The sequence below is a fragment of the Pyrus communis genome, chromosome 12 (assembly GCF_041283825.1).
Source record: "Pyrus communis isolate YQ-2024b chromosome 12, ASM4128382v1, whole genome shotgun sequence".
NCBI classification, from domain to species: Eukaryota; Viridiplantae; Streptophyta; class Magnoliopsida; order Rosales; family Rosaceae; genus Pyrus; species Pyrus communis.
In genome coordinates, this window is record NC_142576.1 from 3944450 (window position 1) to 3967427 (window position 22978).

General features: G+C 37.9%; 3 protein-coding genes and 1 pseudogene across 8 annotated transcripts; all 4 read right to left on the reverse strand.

Moving 5' to 3' along the window:
- Positions 1-508: 508 nt before the first annotated feature.
- On the reverse strand, positions 509-4685 carry LOC137746157 (shaggy-related kinase 11). 4 transcript variants are annotated; one of them, XM_088681357.1, is made up of 14 exons: positions 4481-4685; positions 3658-3819; positions 3435-3533; positions 3255-3314; positions 2879-3151; positions 2501-2575; positions 2318-2374; positions 2072-2212; positions 1942-1992; positions 1643-1738; positions 1481-1564; positions 1184-1286; positions 980-1075; positions 509-861 (listed from the first exon to the last, which is right to left on the reverse strand). In XM_088681357.1, the coding sequence occupies exons 2-13, from the start codon at positions 3769-3771 to the stop codon at positions 990-992; spliced, it is 1239 nt and encodes a 412-aa protein (XP_088537483.1). In that variant the 5' UTR covers positions 3772-3819; positions 4481-4685; the 3' UTR covers positions 509-861; positions 980-989. The 4 variants fall into 4 exon arrangements, with proteins under 4 accessions (XP_088537483.1, XP_068342340.1, XP_068342341.1 ...); XM_068486239.2 differs by having other exon boundaries at positions 509-1075; positions 3658-3816; XM_068486240.2 differs by having other exon boundaries at positions 509-1075; positions 4254-4490.
- A 4710-nt stretch (positions 4686-9395) lies between these two features.
- Positions 9396-13383, reverse strand: LOC137745068 (RNA polymerase II subunit B1 CTD phosphatase RPAP2-like protein). The gene is made up of 6 exons (XM_068484941.2): positions 12538-13383; positions 11628-12362; positions 11323-11513; positions 10979-11242; positions 10025-10183; positions 9396-9774 (listed from the first exon to the last, which is right to left on the reverse strand). The coding sequence occupies exons 1-6, from the start codon at positions 13199-13201 to the stop codon at positions 9670-9672; spliced, it is 2118 nt and encodes a 705-aa protein (XP_068341042.2). The 5' UTR covers positions 13202-13383; the 3' UTR covers positions 9396-9669.
- A 1004-nt stretch (positions 13384-14387) lies between these two features.
- Positions 14388-16934, reverse strand: LOC137745538 (F-box/LRR-repeat protein At3g26922-like). 3 transcript variants are annotated; one of them, XM_088681224.1, is made up of 4 exons: positions 16621-16891; positions 15301-16313; positions 14980-15165; positions 14388-14883 (listed from the first exon to the last, which is right to left on the reverse strand). In XM_088681224.1, exons 2-4 carry the CDS (start codon positions 16303-16305, stop codon positions 14620-14622), a joined length of 1455 nt encoding a protein of 484 aa, XP_088537350.1. In that variant the 5' UTR covers positions 16306-16313; positions 16621-16891; the 3' UTR covers positions 14388-14619. The 3 variants fall into 3 exon arrangements, with proteins under 3 accessions (XP_088537350.1, XP_088537351.1, XP_088537349.1); XM_088681225.1 differs by having other exon boundaries at positions 15301-16306; positions 16621-16841; XM_088681223.1 differs by having other exon boundaries at positions 15301-16934.
- A 3941-nt stretch (positions 16935-20875) lies between these two features.
- Positions 20876-21845, reverse strand: LOC137745517 (FBD-associated F-box protein At5g22730-like; annotated as a pseudogene).
- Between the last annotated feature and the right edge of the window lie 1133 nt (positions 21846-22978).

Genomic DNA, 22978 nt, shown 5'->3' on the forward strand with positions numbered 1-22978 from the left:
GTGATTGTACGCGGTTGTGATTTAGGTCAATAGATCAGAGATTCAGAGCAATTTGTTTGTCCTCTTATGCCGACGTTCGTTGTACCCACCCTCTTGCGCCAAAGTTTATTATATTTGGTTTAAACTAAATTATCGAATTGTCAAAAAGAAAACTCTGTAGTGAATTGCACGCACCGTGTTGTAAATGAGATAATTTTGTCTTTTATTTCAAAGGTAATATTGGCAGTTCAAGTACGCCATCTTAACGTACCACCTATGAAAAATGATTTCCACATAACCTTGTCTTGTTTAAGCATAACCTCTCATTCATATTCTTTGATTCTCATTTGATTTATTCAGTCCGCAAAAACCCAAAACAATCACCAGCGGCCGGACATAGAAAGTGTTTGCAAAATTCACTTGCCAACACATCCATCAGTTTGATGAAATCAGGATCACCACTCACCAGTACAACTGGGAAGGTTTAGTTTCGAGACATGCGAATGGAAAATGCTTTCGGAATCCGATCTGATGCAACTTTAGAACAAGACAGATTCATCACACATGAAAATACAAGACAATTCGAAATCAAACATTTCCGCTTCTAATCTACGGCAAATTTGCTACTTCCTACTCCATTGACAGGGAACTTCGCCCTTCAATCAACTCATCTCACAAACAGCCCTCCATTACATCGGAAATACGAACTCACAGAACATCGGGACATTGGTCTGTCTACTACAAATACAGATACAGATAAACATTTAGATAAAAGCTGGCGCTCGTCTTCTATGCGATGCTACAATCTTCGGGGGTTACAGGGAAGTGGTACTCGTAAATACCCTTTGAGGTTCGGACACGTCAAGATTCGATAGAACACATCTAATTTTACAAAATATGGTCATACAATGAGGTACATTAAATCAAAAGGGACACCAATAGCAGCCCAGGTAGAAGAGAAGACATAGCTTAATATGGGACCGCGCTTGCGGTTACTCACATTTCACAAACTAATCGGATGCCAAGAACGGGACTTGCTTTCTCGCGTGCTCTGGAACCAATTTCATCAAAGTTTCCGCAGGCACCCCCTTTAATTCTAATTGATGATACAAGCAACATCAAAGAGTAAGAAGTTTGATAAAAGGCTTGGAGAACGAAAAAAATTTGGAAGAAGAAAACAAATTGTCTGAGAACAATATCATACCATGTGATTTAAAGTTGAATAAAGGCGGAAGGAAACGTCCATTCGGCAGGCGGGTGTTCGGGTCACGAAGATCATCAAAGAAGGAGTGGACCAAGGCATCCAGCTGTATATGGAAACACGATTGAAATTTTTTTTATGCCAAAACCACGATTGAAAAATTAACAAGAATAAAGATTGATGGGATTTTAAAAGGGAATTTGACCGAATTTTCTTTAGTAGCACGTATATTTATCGAGTTATTTTGGAAAAAGTTTAACTATTTGGACATGAAAATAAAATTAAATACTTGGTACTCACAGCTGTGCACCGCAAGTTAGGAGAGTATTGCAGCAGTCTTGAAACCAGATCAACAGCTTCTGGAGGCATACGCTTGTGGAATATCTAAGGAAATAACAGATATAAATATGCTATCTGGTGAATGAAATACAGAAACATACATAATATCTTCCATCATAATACCTTGTGCCACGGGTGAGCTTTAATTTGCGGGAATTTGAACTCTGTATAGTTAGGATTCATGCATTTGATTTCCTCCCTTGTTGGAGTGCCCAAAACCTAACAAAAGAAAAAGCAAGAAATAAATCACTACCACAATAAAAGAGTTAAGTTCAAGATTCTATGCAAGCACCAAGTAAAAACAGTAATGCATGTCCAATGCTCTAATATAAGCAATCATTTTATACCCATTCATTGAAATCTATGATTATTAGATTAAATAAGATTTAACTACTGCCGAAGCGATAATAAGGATGAATTACCTTGATAATCTCCACAAGCTGGTCAACTCCACTTTCACCAGGAAAGAGAGGCTGATGCAATAGAAAACTCCGTTGCATTAGAATTGCACTAAACATATATTTCATAAAATACAATAGTAAAAGTATGTACCTGTCCGAGCAATAGCTCAGCAAGAACACACCCAACAGACCAAACATCAATGGCCGAAGTATACTCAGTTGCTCCAAATATGAGTTCCGGTGCTCTATAATATCTAGAGCAGATATAAGATATATTTGGCTCTCCTTTTACCTGCTCGACGATAACACAGCATAAGGATATATTTCAATCCAACAGAAGCAAATGCTACGATGAGTATAAATGGAAGAGAAAGGACGGCAAAACTAAAAAACATACCAATACTTTAGCACTTCCAAAGTCGCACAACTTTACTTGGTGGGTATGTGGGTTCACCTGCACAAATAAGAACCAAAGTTTAAACCCTTTCTGTTTATTTACTCCATAAACACCGCCACCCATAACAATAGGGTTAACCAGATATTAATAGGCATATAGGTATACGAGAATCAAAGTACATACCAGAAGATTTTGAGGCTTGATGTCCCGATGACACACTCCAATGCAGCGGTGAATGTAGGATAGCGCCCTAAAGATCTGCCAAATATGGATGAAATGAGGCAAATCTCAGCAAAATACAAATAAACCCTCCAGGGTAGGGAACAAACAAAATACCTTAATGTGCAACTCTGAGATTCAATTAGCCTAAGCCTTGGGCTCATGGAGTAAGATCTTAGTCTAACAGCTCAATTCTTTAATATGGCATAACATACTACTCAATTTACGTAAAATAATCTACTTTCTAAGAAAGAAAGAAAAAATGTTCCCTTTCCAATATTAAACCTGTGCAAATGCAACTTACAGAAAAGTATAACAGGCACAGATTCATTGACATCATACCTGGTATGTGTAGAGTTTAACATATATCAGAGGCATCCGTTGGTTCAACTTGTTGTAGTGTTTAATCACACGATGAACCGTTTCAGGGACATACTCAAGCACCAAGTTAAGATAAAGTTCATCCTTTTCAGTCGTTGAAAAGAAGCAATGCTTCAAAGAAACAACATTTGGGTGGTCAAGAAGACGCATGGTCTGTAGCTCACGATTCTTGTACCTCTTGTCTTGCAGAACCTTCTTTATAGCCACAGTTTCACCAGTCTCTAAGCACTTTGCCTGCACAAATAAGAACTCAGAATTCAAGAACTTGAAACTTGCTACCGATTTGAAAGGCCATAAATTTTCAATAGTGAATTGTAAAGCAAAAGACAAGTCTTACTTGGAACACCACTCCAAATGATCCATGCCCAACAACACGCTCAGCCATGTAACTAATTGTCTATTATGACAAAATATACAACACTCAGTTAGAGGAAATTTGCACTGAAATAATAAACGAAACAAAATATCAGTCATCCACATCAACTGGAGACTAATGTGCAAATGAGGAATATTATACCTGCTTTGGCTGGCCATTTCTACCACCAATAGTTGTCACAATTATATGACCTGTCTCTGTTCCGTTACCATCAACGACTGTGACTGTGGATTCCATTTCCTACACCAGTGAAGCAGACCATGAGTATTCAATAGCAACCGTACAATAATCCTAAAAATAAAAACAAAAAAGTGCGAGGAGAAAATACTCTATAAGAAAACACTTAAACCAAAGGCTTACGTACTTTGTCATCCCGAATTTTCATGTCATTCATCTCCTCCGGTAACTTATCCACACTAACCGCATGACCACTGGGTTCTCTCACACTTGACGTAGGCGCCACACCTACTGAAGCCATTCCCTATTCTCTTATTGTTTGGCCTTGATAAAACCAACCATCAACCTACTGCAATCAATCAATCAAGCAACGATAATTAAACTTTCGACTACGAAAATGCAACATGGACAATCTGAATAGCATTTTCTTCACCCATCATCCACAATCCACGCTAAGATCTATTTAAAGTTTTATGATTCATAAAGCACAGGGAATTTGTAGCCAATCAACCGAGCTTAAACTGACAATCAAACTCAATACTTACCAGCATATACATACATACATACATACATATGAGAAAAAAATTAACAACTTGTAAACCAAAGCCCAGAAATTTTATGAATTACACAACAATAAAGAACAATAAATGAACCCCACAAATTAGATGAAGCAAGTAAAGGCACCTATTTGACCTTCTATATATACCCACAACCAAATCAACATTTACACAGAGATCCAACAATTAAAACCCAAAATTCACACAAGAAAAATCAAACAACTACCTGAATATTCAATCATAACAATTATTCCTCACCGACCAACCCTCCATCATCACCGAAAACACCAAAAAATTTGAATTTTTTTTGTTAAAATGGGCCAATCCCAGATGCCAAAACTAGCCGATCTAAACATCCAAAACGACAAAAACAAAACCCACCAAATATATCACAGAAAAGAAAAAAAAATTCAGAAAAAAAAAATGAGAAGAGTCAGAGGAAGAAAATTGTACCGACGAAGCAGAAATTGGCGAAGATCAAGGGAGGATCATCTGGAAAACGGAGGGCGTGAGGTTGAATCAGAGGCGTAGATCCATGATGAGAGAGAGAGAGGATCTAGGTTTGTTTCTTCTTTTGGATTTGAGTGCTTGTTTGTTTTGTTTATTTTTGCTCTTTTTTTGTGTGGTGGTGGTGGTGGCTGTGATGCGCTGGGAACACAGGACAGTCAAAGTAGTAGAACCCTTTTATATTATTGGCTCCTACTTCTTCTTCTTTTTATTTTTTAATAATTCTTTAAATTTATAAAAAGTTTATTTTAAGAACATTTCTAAAAGAGATGCTAAAATGTACACATCAGTTATAACAATAAAAAAAAATTACATTAATATTTTCCAACCGAAATGCCAAATCCTATGTGCCTATGATATGAATTGACAGCAAAAGACGTTACGGTCAAATTTGACAGCAGCTTCAAATGTTTTTTTTAATTAATTATTAAATGTATTTTATTAATTTTTAATTAGTTTAATCTTTTATTATAATTAATGTTGAGTTGATACAACTATTCTACTCTTTTCTTCTTTTCAATTAAGAAAGGTGAACGGATTACTGATTAAACTTTAAATGTCTTTTATTAAATTTTAATTAGTTTAATAATTTATCTTATAAAATAATAATTTAATTTAACATATTGATTGAAGAACAAAATTTTAAAATATATCAAAATACCACATAAACTGTCAAAATTTAAATTTTATATTTAAAATTTGACATATCTTTTGTGGATAATCTAAAATTCCAAACGAAAAACAAGTTTATTTTAAAAAAATAAATAAATAATGAAAAGGGATGTGATATTCACACATCCCATTTTACTTCCCACATATTTTTTGAATTTTCGACAGTCAGATCGAATGAATTGAAGAAGATCAATAGACATAAATTATCAAGAGATGTGTGAGAAGTAAAATAAAGTGTATGGATAGCACACCCCTAAGGAAAACTCTCATGACAAATGAGAAGCCGGTGGCCTTTTCTTTTGACCATTCAAACTTGCTTTTAAATTGTGTTTTTTTTTTTTTTTTCTTATTTAACCTCTATATGTGGAGTTTCAGAAAGGAAGGGAAGGGAACCACCAAATTGTGAAAGATATTGATATTTGGCAACTTTTTCCATAAGTACACCCACACTTTCACATGTTACTTTCCCCAAAAATAATGTTAGAATAGTGATTTCCACTCGTTATTTTTATTCTCACATATTTTTTTGTTAATTTTTGTGATTTAACATACGTCAATTCATTCGATATGATCGTTAAAAATTGAGAGAATGTGTGAATAATAAAAAGTAATGTATAAGTATAGAGATGGACAATGGTTATGACGGTCGGGTAACTGCAGTTATTTACCCATAACCGTTTATGTTCATACTTGTATAACCATTAGGTAATTGCATAAACAGTTATACACATACCCATAACCGTTTATAAATGGTTAACCATATCCATAACCGTGTACCCATTTAACCATAACTGTTTACCCATTTAACCATAACCATTTACCCGTTTATCCGTTTTTGAACCCGTTTATCATTTTTTTACTCATTTACCCTTTTTTCATCCATCTACATGTTTTTTTTTAACAACTTGAAAATTATAAAATTCGGAGATTTCGAAGGCTCAATAAACGACTAAACATCACAGTCACACTGCATTTTGTTTCACAACATATACAACATTAACAAAGACCCATTTTTTCGACAATATAGCTTATCAACCATAGAAAACATAATACTAAATCCTATAAAATACAAAGTTAGAAGGCTGCCCAGCATAAATTAAACATCTACAAATCGTACCCTTTTTTCTCCATTGACAAAAAAAAAAAAAAAGAGTATGATTGTTCTTTGACACGTAATCAATTATATAGAAATTCAAGCTTCATCAATTGCTAAAGCACAAAAATTCATAAAAATATCGCAATTCTTGGAGAAACCCAATTCATGAAACTTGAAATAATGAGCAATTAAAACCCAGCACCAAATAAGAGTTAAAAAGAAAAATTAAATTTGATGCCCTGTTTGGTTTATGAGAAAATGCAAGAAAATATGGAAACTGAAACCAAAGAGAAATCGAGAGAGAGATAGAGAAGGGTGACATACAGAGACACTTTTCGTGGTAAGAATCTTGAGAGAGAGAGAGAGAGAGAGAGAGAGATGAGCGGGGTATATGAGAGAAAGGGCAGCGAGGAGGGAGAGATGAGCAGGACAGGGCATTTCAGTCTCTGGCGGAGAGATTGAAAATTTAAGGTTTTTAATTTTTTTTTTTAAGTTTTACGTATATTATATTAAATGGGTAAATGGATATTCGTTATAATCGCGGATAATACCCATAATCAATGGATACCCATTATGTAACATCTCACATCGCCCAGGGGAGTGATCCTTAAATGTATATTCTCATCCCTACCTAGCATGAAGCCTTTTGGGAGCTCACTGGCTTCGGGTTTTGTTGGAACTCTGAAGTTAAGCGAAAATGAGGCTAGAGCAATTCCATGATGGGTGACCCACCAGGAAGTTGCTCGTGAGTTCCCAAAGACAAAATCGTGAGGGAATGGTAAGCCCAAAGCGGACAATATTGTGCTATGGTGGAGTCGGGCCCGGGAAGTGATCCGTCCCGGGCTGGGATGTGACAATTGGTATCAGAGCCTAACTCTGGGCGGGTGTGTGCCGACAAGGACGTTGGGCCCCTAAGGGGGGTGGATTGTAACATCCCACATCGCTCAGAGGAGTGATCCTTAAATGTATATTCTCATCCCTACCTAGCACGAGGCATTTTGGGAGTTCACTGGCTTCGAGTTCCATGGGAACTCTGAAGTTAAGCGAGAAGGGGGCTAGAGCAATACCATGATGGGTGACCCATTGAGAAGTTGCTCGTGAGTTCCCAAAAAGCAAAACCGTGAGGGAATGGTAAGCCCAAAGCGGACAATATCGTGCTACGGTGGTGGAGCGGGCCCGGGAAGTAGTTCTCCCCGGGCCGCACGAGGCCTTTTGGAAGCTCACTGGCTTCGAGTTCCATGGGAACTCCAAAGTTAAGCGAGAAGGGGGTTAGAGCAATCCCATGATGGGTGACCCATTGTGAATTTGCTCGTGAGTTCCCAAAAAGCAAAACCGTGAGGGAATGGTAAGCCCAAAGCGGACAATATCGTGCTACGGTGGTGGAGAGGGCCCGGAAAGTGGTTCGCCCCGGGCCGGGATGTGACACATTATAACTGTGGGTAATACCCATAAACGCCCATTTAAATTTCACGGATAAACGGTTATACCCATAACCGTTTGTTCGTCTAAATGGTTACCCATAACCGTAACCGTGAACTTTAAATAGGCGAGTAACCGCGGTTATCCAAACCCATGAGTATTTTGCCCAACCTTATGTAAGTAGCACCGCCTCTTTTTATCTACATTGACAATGGAAAATTTGGTCCTGATCACACCATAGTTTGCTATAATAATTATCATAATAGTCATGTAAGTAAGTTGAATATGATATCTCACATTGAAGCATGTTGAGTCATAAAATTACGCTCGAACATTTTACCCTTAAGTGATGCTCACATTGGTCTCAAACGTGCAATTTGAACTTTTTTGACAGTCACTCATACTCTCATTTTCTAAATTACTTATAGAGAAACAAACACGACAATATATGGGTTTGCTATTTTAGAACAACGTTATAATCATTTGGTTTAATAATGCTCCACAATACAACCTAAGTTAAAGTGTGATATGAATTGTCTAAAGATCCGCCTATGTTGTTATATGTAAACTTTCTTTTGTTAAAAAAAAAAAAAAAAAAAAAAAACTGTTAGTGACACTCTAAAAATCTCATTTTGCACTTCTCACATGTATATTTTTCTTTTTAAATATCGAAAGTTTAGAGTGCAAAATCATTTTGCAGTGCTAATAACAATTCCAAAAAAAAATGTCAAGGGTTAATTGGAATTTAGCCCTTTGTATCTTTATTGTGGACCTTGGCTGAAGTACAACATAATAGGTCCAAGTCCCGGATAATGGAAAATGATCATCTCCGGATTCCTTCCTTTTGATCATAAGGATCCACCAATCTAGACCCTTAAATTTTGATCTCTACAAACAGAAGCTTACTATAAAAGTTATAATAATTTTAATCGTTGGATCAAATTTTAATGATCCGGATTGATAAATTTTTAGGATTAGGAAGAAGGGATCTGTAGAGGATCCCTTTCCCCATATAATATTCCAATTGCTTAATCAGATGATTAGATTAAAACGTTTGATAAAATAAATGTTTAGGAGGGTATTTCTGTCTTTTTGAGGTGGGCGCCCAGACTAATAGTCCAACATGCGAATATACTTTGCCGGTAAAAGAGAAGGCCGATCAAAGCCCATCAACCTCCTGTGAATTGACTCTTAACAACTTCTTACTTTACCACCTTCAGACCAGCCACGTGTCCAAAACAAAAACACACTTTGATGCCTCTTAGTCAAATTTAATTACGATAATATCAACTCCTTTTCCTAACCCCTTCAATAGTACACTTCAACAAGACTTTCTAGAGAGCTGACGTGGACAAAGTCAAGTTAACTAAATCAATATTCAAATTTCCGATTTCAAATCTTCTGCACCCATTTTGTATGTAGCCTAACATCTATCATTGATTGATATAAGTTAAATTTACGAAAAAAAACACAAAATTAACACGTGTCTACCAATGATAGAGACCACACACAAAATAAGTGCATAAGATTTGAATACTTGACTAGAACAATGTGCTCGTCCCATCGAGTTCAAATCTCCATCTACGTAATTTTGATAAGATTAGAATACGACTCGAAACCAAGGAAAACCGAACACTCTGGAGACCATCTCTCCATCCTATCCTGGTACGTAGCTTTGCAGGAAGCATTTGTATAGATTACCAAAGGGAGTGAAAAATAGCAAGTCTTAACATTTTCAGTCCGATAAATGTTCCGAAAACATGTACAATGAAGCTTCGGACTTTCAACATCGTTCTTCCAGCGCTGAAAGAGTCGGCGGTGGATGGTTTTTCTCCAATCAGTTTCGAAAACAGGGTTCTCCCAACTGCTACTTTTGCAGGCAACAGCTTTCAAGTCTACAATCAATACAACTACGAGTGGAGAATTTGAAGTCAAACCTTCATTTCCATTAAGCACCACTCTGAGCTGAGAATTCGGGTGCTCGGCCTAGGGGTAACATATGATCCTTCATAAGCTCGTAGTGTTCTGCAGTTATCTGAGAACCATCCAGCACCTATTTGGCCAAAACCAAAACCACATGTACAGATTAACGTTTTCGTTTTAAAAAGCTCATACAGTATATACAGCTCGAGAACCAATATTAATATGTTAATTACTACACAGTCTAAGCATACCTAGATTTAGTTGATAAGAAAAGTGAAACACATCTCTGTCTAAATCTTTTTCTTTACTTCCATTTTTGTTCTCATGTATGTAAAATAAATAAGTTAATAAGCTATAAAGATACACATATTGGGCCTTGCCTTGTCAAACAGTGTTCTTCTATCTCGCATGTGAGGACCGAGTGCAGGAATCCTGCAAACAGAGAGACCTTCAAGGAGAAGAAGAACAACCACTTTCCATTGTTTCATTCTGAAAGCTGGTAGCGCGTCAACAAAAGTCATCGTCTCCAACATGCAGCTCTGTACAGAAACACCTCAGTGACATGTCACATTCACAAACTTAACAATGTTAAAGTAATATTTAGCTGCACTGCAGGGTTTCTTATACTGATTAAAGCGCGCAGATAAAGATCATGCCAAACATAACAAAACACATACAAAGAGTCACGGCTCACAGTACTCAAGTAGCATAGGAATTCGAAACCTACTACAAGTAAATAAAGATAAATGTAAAATCGACACATGGAAAGTAGCTTCTATGAACTACAAAGGTGAAGATATCTTTTCCTAGTCCTGGTTTATCACATATCATGGTTGAGTTGTAAACTCCACTGAAATCACTTGGATAATGGAAATGCCTGCTGGAAGACCAAAACCCATGGATGTAATGGAGTTACGTATCCTCAAAAAATGAATCCTTTACGTGGTTAATGATACATAAACACAAAAGCAAGTGCTTCAACTAAAAGTAGAACAGCGAGCAGAGTTGCATGTATTCCCAAAAAACTTGTGTTCAATGTGAAATGTCTATAAAGCAGTAAACTTAAGTTTAAATGTCTGACAATGGCACCATACGGAAACTGCAAAGTCCTAAGCAGCCAAAAGGCTTGAAGTCTTGTTTTTGTTATAGGCTTTAACATATACTTAACCATCACATACAAAGTTTTCAAATCTGGTTATGAGGATGTAACTAGAATTATAAACAAACATTTAAGCATGACAAATTATTTGACTATAGGGTACACTAATGCAGGTTCATTCAACAGATTTTCATCAGAATTCAAACAAAACACACAAAAGATTCAAAATCAATACCATTTCTTGCTCCAAACTAGATATTGGTGTTGCAAGCCTAAGTTGGGAAACAACTCCTGGTAGAGTCCGAGCAAGAGATTCAGCCAGAGTTTTCTTGATTTCAGAAGAGTGGCCACCAGCCAAGACAATCTTACGGGAATACTCTTTCCCATTAATAGAGAGAAATTCTTCATGAAAGCTTTCATCCCTCCCATATATATATGCTAGTGTAGATGATGTTATCCATGTAAAGAGTGAATTCCACATTGTTAAAAAAGGTGATAACTGAAACACATGAAAGGTATCATTAGCACAAAACTTCCAAAGAGAAATAATATGCAATGACCTTAAATTTACAATCTTACAGTTAAGTTGAAACCCTCCGGTGGATCATCAAACCAAGTATCCTCAGAGTCAAACAAATCAAAATTTGGAATTCCAGGATTTCTTTGCTGCAGAGGAGCTTGTTCTGGTTCAAGCATGTCAACATCCTCAGTAGGCTCTTCTTCATCCGCACCATCTGGACGTGGCAATAAAATAATTCCAGCACTCGAAACTGATATTTGAAAAGGACACATGGAAAGAAACGCCATCAAATATCAAACAACCAAGTTCCACCAACATGTAATATGCTACCTACTATATACATTTAAACCAAACAATGACATACCAGCATCATTGACATCAGATTCTCCAGATGCAACAGCTTCTGCTACCTGCCTCAATGCCATGGCACAAAATTCTGCGGATTCCAAACGTTCATTATCTAGCAATTCCAAATTCCCTAATACACCAGAACCCTCTTTTGCACCTTGCACTTCTCTAACCTCGCAAACATTTTTACTCTTAGTGCTATCAATCTTCTCATCAGACCAGGTAACAGAGCAACCGACTTCATTTTCCGCTGAAGGTTTAAGCAAAGGTTTGTGGATACTACCCAATGTATCATAACCATTCATTCTATGTTCCACCTTCTCGTCAGCCCAAGTAACAGAGCGATTAAGTTTTTTTGCCCCTGAAGGTTTAAGAGAGGATCTTAGCTTTGGCACATTTGATTTCTCCTTATCACCAGGGAATTCCTCTCTTGCTTCTTTAGTACTTCTAATCAAAATAGTTTGAGAAGTCTCTGAAGTTGAAGGCGCCTCTTGAATGCCAACATCATCTTCCTTGGAAATCTTACTTTTTCCCCCTCTTGATTGTTTGGATTTCTTTTCAGAATCATTCTTAATATGAGCAAATTTTTCTTCTGATTCCTTAAACTTAGTTTCACAACCATTCTCCCCAGAACTTGGTGGAATTTTGGACACACTGTATTCATCACTAGCGATTATACAACTCATGAAATCCATCTCATTAAAGATCATATCCTTCCCGCCACTCGTTTTCGCTTCTTTACCCTTGGACCCTACAATATACAATCCTCACTTAAGAGAACACTAACACAACACAGTAACAACCAACAAAAAACAAAACAAAACAATCCTAGAAACCTGAGCAGGCATCAGATAGACTCCTCGACTTAAATATAATACAGTTGCAGCAATAACAGATTCATAAACAAAAAACAAAAAAGCAGATACCTTTTTTGTTCTTTTTCGAACCCAATGGCTTGGATATCCGCTGATTGTGTGGAACATAGCCCTCAATAGCATTAGAGGGACCAACCACGCCCACATCCCCTAACTGCACTTCAATCTTTTCTTCAATCTTCAACTTAGAAATCCCCAAATCCACAATCTCCGCTTCACTCTTTTCTTCGATCTTCAACTTCGAAATTCCCAAATCCCCAGTCTCCCCCAATCCCACTTCCCCTTTGTCCAAACCCACATCCCCAAAAGCCCTCAAGACCTTCTCAACCTTGCCATAATCCAAGACATCGCACCTCTCCTCGCTCAAACTCTGAGCAAAAGCCTTGCTTTCGATAAGACAGCTCGAGGAGCAGTACATGTAGGTCTCATGAAGGTCGTAGACCTTGTGCTCCTTGAGTGAAATGCGATAGTGGCCCTTGCGGGGGCGGGAGGATTCCGGAGGCAAGGCATGGGGGCATAGAGGGTAGCCGCAGTGGTCGGCTATGGTGCGCTCCGTGACGACGTCGCTGTAATCGGAGCGGGAGATTATTGAGCCGGCCAAGTAGAGTTGGTCAAGGGTTTTGACGCCGTCGAGGAGAGCGAGTTGGAGCTTGTACACTGTTTCTTTCACTGACATGGGCTGCTGCTGCTGCGGCGGCGGTTGGCTCTTCTCCATCTTTTTGCTGAGAAAAGGGGTTTTCCGATCGCAATTAGGAATTTGGAATTTGAAGCTCTCTAACACCGACTCTGTCTTGTTCGGTTGATCGGTTGGTTCTGTTAAGTCCGCGAGTATATTGTGGGTCAAATCCAAAGAGGCAACCCGAGCACTTATTGTGGGTCAAATCCAGAGACAAATATGGTCCAGTTCATTTGACCAGAGCAATTTGTACGACGTGGATATAAGGTCACATTGACATCTCGGATCAATAATTCAAAAATATACAAAGAGGAACTAATACATGTTTTTGTATTATTGGTATATAATGTCAATATGACAGTGTAATTGGAATATAACTTGACTGTTGAAAGAATCAGCAGTCAAGTCTAGTTCGTGTAATTGTGTTATACAAGTCATTTTCCAACTTGGTGTAACTTATTATACAAGTTATTCTCCAACTTGACGCGTATTTTTTAAAATTGATTGTTTGGCTAAGCCGCACACACATAATTACCCTTGTATGTACGCATTTGAACGGGCTCTCCATAAGCAAAGAAATCTGATATGGATTTCTTCGCTATAACAACTAGACCATAATGCCAATACATAATTTTTAAGATGGAGTAAAAATTAACAAAAAAAAAAAAAAGCAAAGAGATATGAGTACTATATTATGTGACACTAATCAAATATAGTGACACTAATCAAGGGGATTTCATGTGACACTAATCAAATATAGCCTAGTTACAAGCAATCAAGGAGGTAATCACATCCTAATAGAATAATTATACACGGTTCCATTGGTCCATGGCTTCCGAAAACAACCACGGGTTGGGGATTAAATTCTCCATCAGTTAAATCCAAAAGGCCATTGAGGCCTAGGTAGTATAAATTCTTCTCCCTTTAGCCTTGAAAATCTTGAAGTGCATCTCCTTCTCTTGTGCATCCTTGTAAACTCGTCCCTGGTTTGTCGTCCACTCCTCGAAGATCTCCGACGTGCTTCTCCGCTCACCGAGAGATGATTCGGAGGACGACCAAAACACCAAAAGTAGCACAATAAGGCCAAGAAGATCGATTGATCTCATACACATATTTAGAGAGTGAATTTGAGTATAAGTTGAAGTTTAGGATTCCTTGACGCACAAGGATGCAAAGCCCAAAAAGGCAAGTAATGAAACCCTAATCTTCTAGCTAGCGTAGGAAATAGGAAACAGAGAATCCAGATACAATCTGGGCTGGTTTTATTTCCTTCGTCCTTCAATTTTCTTATACAGTAAATTCAATGGAAAACATTTATTTGGCTCTCAATTGAAGAATGAAAATATACTAATACCCGAAATGTGACATAACGCACGCTTGGATTTAAAGTGTTTGATATAAACAGATTCTTATGCAAAACATAACAATTTCCCTTCTTTTTCCCGTCTACTTTCTTCTTAGTACTTGTTTCTGCAGAAGACAACGTGAGCATTGGAAGTCTTCTCGCTTTTTCTCAACTTGTTGAGAGACGCCTTCGCAAAGCGGGGTGGATGAACTATGACCATTTTCTTCAAGTTGCGAGCATGCTCAAGGATAAACCTTGTAAACTCAACTGGGTTAGAACCATAGGAAAATTGGGAAAGCTCTACAGTTACCTCTTTAAGCTGAGAAACAAAAGGAAGGTTTTGTGACTTCCAGTACTTCGTATTAAAACCTGAACACTGAAAAGGAGACAAGGCAGCAAGTAGATCAATTGCAAGGTTCCTAAAACATACCAAGAAATTCATAATAATTGTCAAACAGAATCTATTACTTACATCATTTTTACGGTATGAAAAGCATGACGGAGAAGACGCCAGGTACAAAATACTCAAATTAGGCATTACCCTAAGAAGAGAAACCAATGGCAACACTAGTTTATCACTAAAGCTCCCAATGTTGATACGGAAATCAGAAACATCATCTAATGGTGGTACTGACACATGACCTTCCTTGAACAAAGCCTGCGGTTAATTGCAAAAATAAAAATTAAACAACAAAAAGAAATAAAATGTTGTATTATTACCAAAATCAAGTAAAAAACCATCACTCTCAATTCTGTTTCAGATAACAATTAGCCTGAAGCGTAATTATTTTACCATGATGGTATTTTGATCTAGCGTTAGAGCTTTAACCCGTTGTATGCTGCAAAGTAAGTCAAATGCCTTCCCCTCCGCTTCATATGCTTGAGGGGCAAAAGAAACCTCAGCCTTTTCTAATATCCCCAGCTGGTCGTTGACGACCATGTTCCCAGGCCATTCCAAATACTTAAGATTTGAAGCAAAGATACTTAATGACCAGCACCACTTTGAACTCCACTCTATGTGTATATCTTCAAGTTTCTCACCACTGATTTTGAGTTGATGAAGTCTATCCTCACTAGTCACAATACTAAAAGATTTCAAGGATGTGCTTTCAATGGTGATATCTCTTTCCCCACAAACATGATCGAGATTTAATTCTTTAATGCACTTGCAGGATGATGAGATCCAATTGAAGAAATCCTGACCTAAAGTTACATATTTCAAATTCAAGCATTTGAGATTAGACAAACAAGCTAAGGAGGGTGCCTTGATAGTTCCATGAAGTATGCGCACCAACAAAGTCCTCAAAGATCCACAAAGAAAGATGCAAGATGGAAATTCAAATGGCGTCTTCACGTCAGGGAGAATCATATGAAGATCAAGCAGTTCCACCTTGCACCTTACAACAGTCTTGATCCATGGGATGATTCGACATTCCTTGGCAGCACAAACGCAAGGGGTTTCACAACGGTGATCACGAACCCGCATACCAATACGTAAGTGATGTATGTTGCTATTCCCACGTAGGGCGAAAAACCTATCAACAGAATCTGAAAACCTTGACCACTCATCACACGTGGATACATCAAATTGCCACAAGCTAAAATTCAATCCCGGGGTTGACAGATAGAGCTCCCTGCAGCGTTTCGATAAACTGCCAAAGCGAGTGAGGTCTCTAAATGTGACTAAGGAAAGGATGTTGTGAGCAACTCCTTCTGGAAGATTACTAAGCCTGTCAGCCGTACACTCCGTATAAACTCCGAGACCCTCACAACCTGCAGCAGCCACCCGCTTACTCATTCTGCGCCCTAGTTGCAAGATAAGCCATCAAAACATAATTGAAGAGTTACGAGACAGAATTGAAACTGCAACTCAAAACCTGTCACGGCAAGCTCAGCTCCAATCGGAAATCGCTCAAGTCATAACCAATCATCATATGTTTTCATTAGCTATAATAACCACGAGTCTTACTCGGAGAATCATATGTTTTCACATATATCTATACACATATATATACAGAAACGAGAGAAGGGAGGAACCCTAATTTTGCAAGTTTGGGAATGTCGTGTCAGATTTCAAGGTCTGTGAATAAACTCTTGAGAGAGATTTACTTACCTCTGGAAGCTGGAAAAACTGGTAGAATCGGGCGAATGCAAAGCTTACTTCAGAGCATCTCCAATGGAAATTGTCAAATCCCTAGACTCCCTCGCGCCCTTTTCCTCTTCTATCTTTTGGGGCTCCTAATTTTATAATTAAATTAGAATCTTTAATTTACGAAATGAATACTAATCTTTAATCTTTTGATATTAGAAACTAGAAGGAGTGTTTGGTATCTCAAAACTTCACAAAAGAAAAATGAAAGAGAAGATAAAAACCCATGTTACCTTTCTTCTCCCTCTATCTTTCTACACACACATAACCACTCCCACGTTTTCCTTAACACAATCGCTCCACTTACTTCAAAAAAAAGTTTTTTTAATCAAGGACAATTTCATTAAAACAGCCGTATATAAACAAATTAATCTTTAATATTTAATATTAGAAAGCCAGAATGAGAGTTTGATGTCTCAAAACTTCACCAAAAATAATTGGACTATAAGGCCCCTTAAACAAAAAAATCCACAACTAGCTGAAAATAATGGAAACAAAATAGCAGGGATACTTTTGTCAAAAATAAAAAAGAAAAATATGTTAAACAAAAAGAGAATTAAAAAGAAAATAATGGAAACAAAATAGCAGGGATACTTTTCTTAAGATAAAAACCCAGGACCCCTTCTTCTCCCTCTTTGTCTCTCTACAGTTTACACACATAACCGCTCTCACGTTTTCCTTAATACAACCGCTCCACTTACTTCAGTTTCTTTTTCCTTTTCCTCTTCTTCCTTCTATTCAGTGCTCTTGGGGATTGGGGTATTCCGATCACCAAATAAATGGTTCCGGTGGCCGGACCTTTTGCAGAAAAAACCCATGAATTCTCTTTAATTTATGCTATATACCAAGCTTAATGGATTCTGAGGAGACCTCTGCAAAGGGAATTGGATTATCTCCCCTCTTTTTTTCCCTCCCCTTCCCTCCCCTCATATTTGAACGGTCACGATTAAATTACGTTAACATCTTATATTAATTTTTTATAGAAAGAGGAAAAACAAAAATGAGAATGTGAGAAAGAAGGGGATGGAAGGGGATGAAAAAAGGAAGAGAAAGAATCCTAATCCTTTGCGAAGGGTAGCGTGGCCAATTTAATACTACGGTAGTCTCTAGGTCTCCTTTTCCCTATCCTTGCCTTCTTTTCACTATTGCTTTTGCTACTTTATTTATAAGAGTGTGTGCTTGAACTAATTTTTTATTGTATTATTTGTCTAATTAGATGTTGTGAAATCCCGTCCCAAATTACTGTACTTTTTGTCAGATATTTTTGTGTTTCGTCCTTTACATTATTAATTTACGAACCGTGGGACCCACATGGGATTTTTGTCCCTTTATCCCCCACCTTACTCAGATCCCCCTTTCCCTTCTTGGGATTTTCTTATCCCTCTTTATTATTTTGTAACCTTATTTCTCTCCGTCACTTCTCACTTCCTCTCTTTTCCTCCACCCTCCCCGTGCACTCTTTCTGTCAACCCTCCCTTTATCGTCTGAGTTTTACTCACACAAGCAACAACAACAACCCCACACCTCATCACTGGACGTAGAGGTCTCAAGAACACCACACCCCATGCCGTGGAACCCCATAGTGATGGTGTCACTGTTCATCCTTGACGTTTTTTGTAATTTCTGACATTGGTAAGCTTATAGAAACTCTTGGGATATGTTTTAGGGTTAGATCAAAGCTTGTTTTAAGTTGTGTTTATGTGTGAATCGCAGAAAATAGCTCGGAGTCATGGAGAAGTAATGGGTGTTTGAAGTGGTGCCCAGAAACTGGCCAATTCATTGGCCTGAAAACGAGTCAACCTAACCCAGATCCTTTGAACCCAACCCAAAACCTTGTAGCCCAACCCAAATCTTTAGGCCAAGCTTTTAGGCCCGAACCCAGGCCTTAGGCCCAGACCAGTTTTCAAACCCATCCACCCAATAAACCTTTTGGACCCAGGCCCTTGGGCCGTACAAACTTAGGCCTCCTGCCTAGTAGCCTTAAGCCCAAAACTCTTTAAGCCCTGGCCCAACCTATTGAACCAGTCTGACCCAAACCCCAAGCTTGTTAACCAGGTGCCCAACTGAGATTCGTTTGACCCGACCAGGTTGGAATATTCTCTGAAATATTCTACGGCCTGAATTAGCGTAATATTCTCTGAAATATTCTACGGCCTGAATATTCTCTGAATTAGCGTAATTCGACAGCCTGAATCCGTTTTTGATGTCCGTTTTCGTAAATTCAATCATATTAGTAGAGTTTTATTAATTGGACTCTTTATGTGCTTATGTGCGATTATTAGTGGCGATTTCGTCATTCCTATTTCGCACAGCTCTACAACAACGGAGTATCTATGAGTGGACACCTTCTAAAATGCATATTTTATTATTAGAAATGCATACATGAAAAACATGATTTAATGGTTACGTTTTATGAAACGTTTATGAGTAAATTGGATTTACGCTTTATGATTATCATGCTTTACTGAGAATATTTTGGAATACCATACTTTATCGATTTTCATGTTCTTTGTAGTATATATGATGGATGACTATATACTATGAAGATGTTTTGACATATGATGTTTAAGCTACTGAACTTCGATGAGATATATATATATATATATATATTATGTTGGAAATATTATGTTCAATGATTTTTGTGCTTATCTATTGGTTACTGTTCTGCCTACAGGTGATGATACTTATATTGGCTTCGGCTGGGTGTTGGTAGATGGCTTCGGCTGGGAGATACTTATATATAGTTACGAAGGGGCGTTGGTAGATGGCTACAACCGGAAGATATTTATATTGGCTTCGGCTAGGCATTGGTAGATGGGTTCTGCTGGAAGATATTTACATATGACACCACTATTTAGCACACTATATGATATATGTTTTATGAAAGGTTTGATGGCATGCTAGGGTTTTCGGAAAGCCTATTACATATTATATTATTGAGTTTTCATAAAACTTTGGGGGTTAGTATGTTGATGAACAACTGTTTTAGTATTATATATATCAACTTGGTCCACTCATGTTTGTTTTGCGCCCCCTCAAGACATAGGAACGAGGCATACGATCCGAGCTCCGAGGCATTCCCTTACCAATGATACCGCGTCATCCTCTCTACTTTGACTCAACTTGTAATAGCACCTTCCGCTTGTATTCTGAATTAGATATATGCTCTGAACATGTCATGCATTATCACTATCATTTTATTGACGGCTGAATACTATTATATTATGTAGTTCGAGCGAAATTTATATGCATGTTTTCTCATGTTCTCGGCATATGCATTCATTAAATGGTTTGCGTCACCCTCGGGTGTTAGTCAGCATGTGGCCATCCCATTGTCCTTCGGACATCGAGATCGGGGCGTGTCAGATGTAGGTTTGCTCTGTCTTCCACTCCGTGGAGCTTTGTCGAAACAGTCATCCTGACAAGTTATACCACTCCACCTAAGAGAATTATCAACAGCAAAGTTCAAGCACACACTTATAAGAGAATTATCAACAAGCCCTGAATTGGCTTCAATCTTCTTATGGCCTGTGATGTCATTTTGTTTTATTTTAAGCAGATTTGAGTTTTCAATTTAAGAGAAATATCGACCTTTGCTGTTGTTGGTGCAATGCAACTAATCAGGTATGACTCTTAATTATTTTGGGTTGTTATACTTTGATTTATCGAGTTTTTCTTTCATTTGGATTAGTCAATTTATTGCTATATTTTAGTTCGGTTTGTTCATCATAAAGTTTGGAAATATATTCATACTATTGGATGGTCTAGAAGAAACAAAGAAACAATAGCTTTTTGGAGTGTCCCGAACTTTTGAATACATGTTTTACGTTTATATGCCGCAAAGATCTTGATTGTGGATCACTCAGTCTGCTTCAGAAGGCTCCATGTACCAATCACATAACTCATGTGCAAAGTACTCAAATTAGGCATTCCCCTAAGAAGAGAGACCAAAGCCAACACTAATTTATCAGAAAGGCTTCCAATTTTGATAACCAAATAGAAAACACCATCTAACGTTGGTATTGACGTGGAAGTTCCTCGACAAAGCCTGCGGTTTACAAGGAAAACATACATAAAATGCCAGGAACGATCATATGAATATATATAAAACTGCAAACTATCTAGGTTTTGTTTCTATGCAAAAAAATGGAAAGATAAGAACAATTACAAGATGAGTAGTCACTTTACCATTATTGTATGCTCGGCAAGAGTAAGAGCCTTAACACTGTATACTGTGAAGTATGCGCGATATCTTGCCAGAATAAGCAAATCCATATGTTGCAGGTCTCAGAATAATCTCAGCCATTTCTAAATGCGATAAACTCCCCAGCTGGTTGTTGATTGTTTCCCCACTCCAGGAAAACTGTTTAAGATTTGGAGCAAATATATTTAATGACCTGCAATAGTTTGAACTTTGAACTAACAGCCCAGCCTATGAAGATATCTTCAAGTTTCCTACCACAGATTTTGAGTTGACGAAGTCTATTACCAGAAGTAAAAAAACTAAAAGATCTCAAAGATGTGCTTTCAATGGTGATATCGCCTACCCCACAAACATGATAAAGTTTCAATTCTTTGATGCACTTGCAGGACGATGAGATCCACTTTAAGAACCCATCGTCTATGGCTACATGTTCCGGTTTCACGAATTCTAGATTAGACAAACAAGCTAAGGAGGGTGTTTTGATAGTTGCATTAATCATGCGCACCGACAAAGTCCTCAAAGAATCACAAGAAAGGATGCAAGATGGACATTCCAATGGAGTGTTCCGATTAGCTCGAGTGATATTAAGATCAAGTAGTTCAACATTGCACCTTACAGCATTTTCAATCCACGGGATGAATCGAAATTCCTTGCCATCACAAATGCGTAGGGGTTCAGAACGGTGATCAGGAACCTGCGATCTAATACGTAATTGATGCATGTTTTTATCCCCACGAAGGTTCATGAATCTATCCACAGAATCTGAAAAACTTGACCACTTATCGCACGTAGATACATCAACTTTAATCCTTTCTAACTTCAATTTCGGAGTTGACAAATAGAGTTCCGTGCAGTGTTTGGATAAGCTCCCAAAGCGAGCGAGGTCTCTAAATGTGAGCAACGAAAGGATGTTATGAGCAATTCCTTCTGGAAACCCTACACTCTGGACTAACTCCTTGAACTTCTTCACGACTTGCAGTGGCCATTAAGCTATCCCACTTCCTTAAAGAGTCTAATAGTAGTAGCTGTATAGCTGGAGTTAGTTAGACAAGGGCAGTGTGTAATTAGTTGTAAATGTTAGGGTTATTTTTACTCTTGTATTGGTGTCTATATATATATTGTTGTAAATGTATTATTAGTACACAATGAAATAAGAAGATATTTTTCTACTTCTCTGAGTTCCTTACAAGCTAAGCTTCTACATGGTATCCAGTGGCCAAGCCGGTTACCATTCGGATTTTATTAACTGTGGTTGTTCAATTTGACTGGTTTTTAAATCAATTGGACATTAGCAATGCATTTTTACATGGGGAACTCAAGGAAGATGTCTTTATGAGTCAACCACCTGGTTTTATTGATTCTCATCTTCCTAATCATGTGTGTCAACTACACAAATCTCTGTACGGATTAAAACAAGCTCCTCGAGCTTGGTTTGAGAAACTGTTCCAAGCCCTGCACACATTTGGTTTTACACAATCCTCTTCTGATGCTTCTCTGTTTGTTCTGCAATCATCAGTTCCAGTTTTTGTGTTGGTCTATGTAGATGACATTCTTGTGACTGGTCCCAATACCAATCTTTGTCAGCAATTTATTCACAAGCTCAGTCAAGTATATCCTGTTAAAGATCTTGGCCCCCTTCATTATTTCTTGGGTTTAGAGGTTCATCGCACCTCTGAAGGTCTTTTCATGCATCAGGGTAAATATCTCCTTGATCTTCTTCACAAGACTAATATAGCAGGTGCCAAACCTTGTGTTACCCCTCTTGGTACTTCAAAGCTTGATCACAGTGGTCCTTTACTCTCTAATCCCACAGCATATAGGTCTATCGTGGGTGGCTTACAGTATCTCACCTGGACCAGACCTGATCTCTCCTTTCCTGTCAATCAAGTTTCTCAATTCATGCATGCTCCTAGGGAACAACATATGCAGGCTGCCAAACGTATTCTTCGCTTTCTCAAAGGTACTCTTACACAAGGTATCTGGTTTAAAAAGGGTTCTTTAGATCTCACTGCCTATTCTGATGCTGATTGGGCTGGTTGTACTTATGATCGGCGCTCTACCAGCGGGTTTTGTGTTTTTCTGGGTGCGAATTTACTTAGTTGGATTGCTAAAAAGCAA